Source organism: Limulus polyphemus, unplaced genomic scaffold (genome assembly GCF_000517525.1).
Source record: "Limulus polyphemus unplaced genomic scaffold, Limulus_polyphemus-2.1.2 Scaffold547, whole genome shotgun sequence".
In the NCBI taxonomy this organism is placed as follows: domain Eukaryota; kingdom Metazoa; phylum Arthropoda; class Merostomata; order Xiphosura; family Limulidae; genus Limulus; species Limulus polyphemus.
Window position 1 is genome coordinate 365106 of NW_013666157.1, and position 7322 is coordinate 372427.

The following is a 7322-nucleotide window of genomic DNA, read 5'->3' on the forward strand; positions in this document are numbered from 1 at the left end:
ATTTTCAATAAGCAATCCTGAAAAATATTTGGGGGTGCTTAACTTTTTTCCAGGTGTATATTTAGTGCTATTATTTTTGTGGTATTATTGGCATTACAGTTGTCTTAACCATTGTCTTATAGTTTGCATACTAAACATTGTACCTGTTTTAAATGTATTCTTCCTTACTGTAAATGCTGTAACTTGTAACAAAATAAATTTATAAAGACTTTCATTCAAAACTTTTCTCTGAAGTGGAAGAGTGTTACTGAGTTCCAAGTTAAATTAATAACTGATTCTCTTTGTTCAAACCTGTTTATAAGCTACCTGTAAGCCTCAGTATTCTCTCCTTCACTGTTTTATGAGAACAGTTTTGATGATCAGAGATAAATTGCCAAAAGTAATTTCTTTTTGCAATTTCAGTTTTATGGTTGGTATTTCAAATCACTGATATCAAAATGTTCTGATTATCTGGCCATTTTTCATAGTGAAGTTGTGTAATCAGAAAAGGGGATGTACACAGGAATTTATTTTTTCTAGTGAGAATAAACCTGTGTTCTGATTCCATTATCAGGTATGAAATTGTGGAGCTTAATGGAGAATATAAAACCATCTTAGTTAGAAATGTCAAGAAAAGACTTAGTGTTTGTATGTGACAGAATTTGTCTTGATTAGTTAGGATTTGTCAAAAAGAGACTTAATGTTTGCATATGACACAATTTGGCTTGTCATGTATTTTATCTTTAATGTTACATCATTTTTTTAATTAAATATTCAAAGCAATTATGTATTAATTGATAGTGAAAAATCCTTAATAAATCTTTATCTGGAATACATAATCTTTCAGATGACAATTTATAAGTATTTATCTGAAATTATTTTTATATCCTTATTTTAATTTGTGTAACAATGCCATCAAAGTGAGTCCAGAGCAGGCTGTACATTTGCTGTATTGCTTTGTGTAACAATGACATCAAAGTGAGTCCAGAGCAGGCTGTACATTTGCTGTATTGCCAGAAACAATTTTGTTTTGTTTCTCCAAAATACAGGAATGACAAAACAGAATACAAAATCCAGAGTGTTGAAAGAGTATGATAAAAACTTGATACCTTATATTAGATGTGTAAGATATGAAATATGATATGCTATAGAATTTTATTAGCAGAGATAAACTTAAGGTTGCAGAGAACTTAAGTGACGAACCTATGTTTTTTTTTCAGATTAATTTGGACACTATTCTTCCCCATGTCAACTTGGTGAGAATGCTAGGGCCAGACTGGGATTTGTATGTGATGACATTTTTAGCAGTTCTGCTTGGTGTGTTGGTTTATCTGAGACAAGCACCTCCACCTCAAAATCAGTGATTCCCTATTGTGTCTCTTACAAAAAAAAAAAAAACGTGCTAAATGTGTTGCTGTTATCACTTGCTGTTATGTAGCCAGGATGTAATAAATACTTTTTTTGAAATAAAATACTCAAAGTAGTGTCTTAGTTGTAATTTTGATACTGTGATAAATCTCATATTTGGACATTTCTTTTACTTGCTACGTACAGCAGGTACAGTCAGTTATACACGATTGTTAAAAGGAGATTTTGCTTTTGGGATGATTATTTGACATTATTTCATATAATCAGTATATAAGAAAAACTTTTTAATATTTAAGCCCATAAAAGTGGCATTACTGTTGTGTCACAAACAAATTATGTTTGGGACGGGTAGACGTTGACTTCTATATTATAAGAAGTAACAAGTGGCTGGTACATATGCAAGTTTAACACATACTAGAGTAGGTTTATTTAAAATTACCAATACATTAACTGTTTTTTAAGGTTTATCCATACTTCAACAAGAAGATGATTATGTGATTTATGAATTGATTTTTTTTTCAATTTCAAACAGCTGTTAGTTGATATTAGATCAAAGTTGCTCTTCATCTCCATAATGATTTTAAACTTCAAGTTGAAGAAAATTAGGTCAGAAAGCGCCCAAGTCTTCTACAATATATTTAAGCAACAATTTAGCCAGTAAGTGCTATTTGTGCCACCAGGTATCAGCACGATATTTTTATATTTAAGTACTCTTGCTAAAGAGAAAACTTCAATAATAAGTATGCATGACGTGAAATTAATTCTGCTTTTACCAGTACGTTGTTTAATGTTATACAGAAACAGTTAAAATATTTTTTTCATCCTAAACTTGAATGCATCAAAACTAAAATAACGGAAACTAGGCATGTTGCTAAAACTATTGTCCTATATTGAAATATGAAACTTACATTTGATAGATTGAAAATTTATGCGTGATGTTCAACTGTTTATGCAATAAAATATATATTTATATATTCTCAGACTAAGTATGTTATCTTAAAATGAGTTTGAAGCCTCACTATTGCATTACGTTTCTTGTTGCGAAGTCTGGTCTTGCCTTAATGACACTTCATCTTGACAATAGCTTTACAGTATAATTTCAGTTTCAAAAGGTTCCATTGTAATGCTATCATGTCCAAAGTTCAACAATCCCTGTGTGCTTTCCATAACCAATCTAGTGTATGAGGAATAGGCTCTGTGTGTAGCAATGTGATCAGTGTGTCTTCACGTAGAATAGCATAAATACCAATTTCATTCTTCAGCTGCTTGAAGTATGTGAGAGTTGAATGGAAGGTATGAGTGAAAGCTTATCGTGGTGAACCCAAACCTTGTTGGTCTCATTTCCAGATAGTCATCCTTCTTAATTAAGTGGTGTACTCTCCTCGAGATGGATTCCTGTACATGGTGAGGGGACCTCCCAGGGAAGGTTCTGTATTTTCAGTTACCTTCTCTGGGATCTGAACATTTACCCATGTGTTTGCCTTGCAAGGTGACCCGTGAAAGGGTGGAGAGGATCCTGGTAATTGTGTGGTGTCTGGTGCACTGCAACACACCACTTTGGCTTTGAATTCCTGTAAATGGGTGCCCCCCCCCCAGGGTCAGTTAGCTGGTCCTGTTGGGCTAGAGTCAACTGAGTACCAGTATTAAGCATTCTCAAGCATGTTGTGGACAATGTATTTGGTGTTGGTGTTTGGGTATAGTGCTCACGAAGACCTGACGTTGTTGCAGTGTCCTTGTTTGGCATTATTGTGTATCCCCTCGTAGGACCCCATGGTGGGTGAGGTTAGTGGGAACTGAATCTTTCTCCTTTCATTATGGTTCCCCCAAATCCTCAAAAAATAAAATAGTAAAAAAAACAGCTAATTGGTAAATTACCACGCCTTGAACACTCTGGCCACGAAGCTTCAACATATTCTGAACCTTTACTTCGTTTTTTGATCTTGTATTCCTTGTCAGACAAACTTTTAGGGCAAATGTTTCCTTTGTTTTATTCAGAAGGAATTAGGGGGACTTGCTGGTTCTCCAAAGTCAGTTAAGAAGCTATGTTCTGGGGACATCTTAGTGGAAATATCTACACCAAAACTCAGTGAACTCCTCCTGAACTTAAAGGACATTGGGGATATACCTATTGAGGCTACTCCCCATGCTACTTTGAAATCCTCACGAGGAGTTATTGTTGAGAGGGATTTGAAAAACATCTCCAAGTCGGAGATCCTCACTGGTTTCTGCAGTGTAACATATCTCCATTCATAAAGAAGAAATTTTGCTGTCTACCAATGTTCTTAATTTGATGTTTACATTGCCACTTTCACCTGCCACTGTCATGGCAGATTATCTGAACTGTAAGGTACAGCCATATATTCCCAACCCTCTCAGATGTTTCCAGTCTCGGTGGTTTGGTCATTTGAAGGCATCTTATCATGATTTTGTGACGTGTACTTGTGGTGGTGGCAAAGACCACGACGTCCACAAGTGCTAACTGGACCATCACTGTGTTAATTGTACTGGTTCCCACCCCTCTTACTATAGATCTTGTCCTAAGTGGATGGAGGAGAAAGGAGTACAGCATTTATAAACAGTTACATTTCTTATCTGGAGGCTCAAGAGTTGTTGTCCCTGACTCCATCACGGACATATGCTGCTGCACTCCATTCCACTGCTACAGTGAGTGTGCAGGCACAGCTTTCCATGCCTCACTCAGAATCTTTTTCACATCATATGAAGTGTCTTTTGCCCTCTGTGGACATACGAGTTGACAAGCCCATGTCTACTCCCATCTCTGTCCCCACCATTCATTCCACCTTGTGGTGTCTGCCTGCATCCATCTTCTTTGGCCCCGACATGCAGAATGGTTCTCCACCCAGTTCTCCTCCACTTAAGTAAAAATGACCACTTTGATACAGTTGGAACTGTCGAGGTTTCCTTTCTAATTTGGACGACATTAAGGCCTTGACTGATATTTTTCATCTTGTGTGTCTTTCCTTACAGGAAACATTCCTTAAACCTGCTTATACTGTCACCTTTCGGTAGTTTTCTGTGTACTGGAATGACAAGTTGTGTGATGGGCGAGTGCATGGAGTAGGTGTGCTGCTAGTTGACCAGTGCATGCCCACCTTGTCTGTGCAACTCGATACACCTTTGGAGGCTGTTTCATTGGGTCGTACCATCACTGTTTGTTCTCTCTACCTGTCTCCTGGAAAGACTTGTGATCAATCAGATCTTGATGCTCTTGTTGAACAGTTCCCATCTCCCTTTTTAATCCTGGGAGACTTTAATGGACACAATCCCCCCTGGGGTGGTTCTGATATTGATGGGAGGGTCGTTCTATTGAGTGTATGCTCTCGTATCACAACCTTTCTCTTTTCAATACTGGCTCTTATACTTATTTTCATGCACCCAGTCAGTCTTCCACTGTCATTGATCTATCTATCTGCTCCCCTTCACTTTTATCTCGCTTTTTTGGAGGGTTGACAGTGACTCCCGGGGCAATGATAATTTTCTATTGTCTTTAGGGAGATTGGCCATGGTCAATGCCACCCGACCCAAGTACCATGGTGGATGTTGGACCAGGATGACTGGTTCTCTTTCACCTCTCTCTCAGAACTTGATCCTGCTTTCGTTAGTCTTCCATCTATTAAATGCGCGAATACAGTAACTGATTGTTTCATTCAAACAGCTCTTCATTCTATACCTAATACTTAGACACATTTCCCATGGTATCCTCGTCCATGGTGGTCTCCCGCCTGCCAGCAGGCACGTAAGGCTCAGAAATGGGCCTAGGATATTTTTGCAGGTATCACATTCTTTTCAACCACACCACTTTCCAGTGGGCCCATGCTCGGCAGGTCAGACATCAAAGCTAAAAGGAATCTTGGATTAAGTTCATAGCTAGCATCTCTTCTACTGCCAGTTCCAAAGTCATATGGGACAAGATTCGGAAGGTCAGTGGGAGATTATTCTTCCCATCCCCTATCCATCTTGATCTCCAATGGCCAGGAAGTTGGTGATTTACAGAACATCGCCGATACTCTTGGGAACAGCTTTTCTCGTGCATCCAGCACTTCTGTTTCTTCCCCTGCCTTCTTGGCCATCAAGTCTCAGGCAGAGCGATCACCTCTTTCCTTTTGGGCCAATTGTCTCTATGACTATAATTGTCCTCTTACACTGGTGGAACTCAATCTTGCTCTTCATCAGTCTGGCAGTACATTGGTCGGAGCTAATGATGTTCACTATGAGATACTGTACCATCTCTCTCCTGCCTCTCTTGCTATTCTTCTGGTTGTTTTTAACCAGATCTGGCAGGAGAACGTTTTTCTTGATGCTTGGTGTCCCCCCTTTCTCTAAACATGGGAAGGATCCCAGGTTTCCTTCTAATTATCGTCCACTTGCTTTGACTAGCTGGCTCTGTAAGGTCTTAGATAAGATGGTTAATGCCGTGTCTTGAGTGTCACAATTTTCAGTATCAAGATTAATGCTATCACTACACAACTTCCTACTGTTGCAAACTGGCTCTATGACGACGACTTCCACATCTTGTGTCGGTCATCGAACATGATGTTTATTGAGCAGCAGCTTCAGACTGTCCCCAATCACTTGTTGAGGTGGACCACATCAAACGGTTTTACTTTTTCCAAAACTGTTTGCATACATTTTTGCCACCAGTAGGGCCTACCCCCGATCTCTGTCTTGGTAATGTTGTTCTTCCTGTGGTTCCTGAGGCAAAGTTCTTGGGCTTATCTTTGACCATAAGTTTTATTTTTCATTACTCACATAAAGCAGCTATGTGTCAAGTGTACAAGGGGACTGAACATCCTCTGTGTCCTCTCTTCTACCTGGCCTACCATGGCCAGGTGCTTAGTTGTGCTCGACTTACAATCTAAGGGTCACGGGTTCGAATCCCCGTCACACCAAACATGCTCGCTATTTCAGCCATGGGGCATTATAATGTGATGTGTCAATCCCACTATTTGTTGGTAAAAGAGTAGCCCAAGAGTTGGTGGTGGGTGGTGATGGCTAGCTGCCTTTCCTCTACTCTTACACTGCTATGTTAGGGATGGCTAGTGCAGATAGCCCTCGTGTAGCTTTGTGCTAAATTCATAACAAACCACTTCTTGGGGAGTGGATCGGTGTTTTATGCTCAAGATCTATCGTGCCCTCATTTGATCCAAACTAGACTGTGGTTCTGCCAGGACCTTGGCTTTGAAGATACTGTATTTCATTCACCATCTGGGACCTCGACTCTGCACGGGAGCTTTCCGCACTTCTTCAGTCCAGAGTTTTTACACTGAGTCCCACGAACCTCCTCTTCACCTCTGCTGTTTGTAACTTTCTCTACAGTATGCTACCAAGCTTCGATTCTTACCACAGCATCCCACCTGGGGTTGTGTCTTTCTTTCTCAGTGGGCCATGCTATTTCAGAATAGATGGTCTGCAATTTCTTCTTTTGGCCTTGGTATCCAGGCACAACTGGGTGAATTGGGTCTGGCATTGGATGACGTTGCTGTCCCCAATGATCAGTCCATTCCACCATGGCTTATTTCCATCCCCAGATGTGACCTTTCCTTGAGTCATGTGAGGAAGGTGGATACTCCCAATTGGAAGTATCGTCTTCTCTTTACTGAACCTTTTTTGAACTATCCTTCTATTCCCGTTTACACGGATGGTTCGAAATCAGGTGATTCTGTAGGCTCTGCCATGGTTTGCTGTGGCTCGATAGTTGCTTGCAGGATCCCCTCTACAACTTCTGTGTTCACTGCTGAGTTGTATGCTATTTCTCTTTCCCTTGATCATATAGAAGCTGTGCAGTATATAGCTCATTACTAGCCCTGGAATCGCTTAACGTTAGTTCTCACCCTGTTTTCGTCGATATTCAACAATGGCTGGCCCATTTTTCTCTGTCTTTCATTAGTATCCAGTTCTTGTGGATGCCTGGCCATGTCGGGATTCGCAAGAACGAGCTCGCTGACACTGTGCCT

At 39.9% G+C, this 7322-nt stretch overlaps 1 protein-coding gene across 1 annotated transcript in view; it reads left to right on the forward strand.

The window, feature by feature from the left end:
* LOC106459015 (protein sel-1 homolog 1-like) overlaps positions 1-1470 on the forward strand; it is a 158103-nt gene extending 156633 nt beyond the window's left edge. The window contains exon 18 of the mRNA XM_022385395.1: positions 1200-1470. Within this exon, the coding sequence (XP_022241103.1) occupies positions 1200-1343 (144 nt within the window). The 3' untranslated portion in view covers positions 1344-1470. The remainder of the gene's footprint in view (positions 1-1199) is intronic.
* Positions 1471-7322: the final 5852 nt, after the last annotated feature.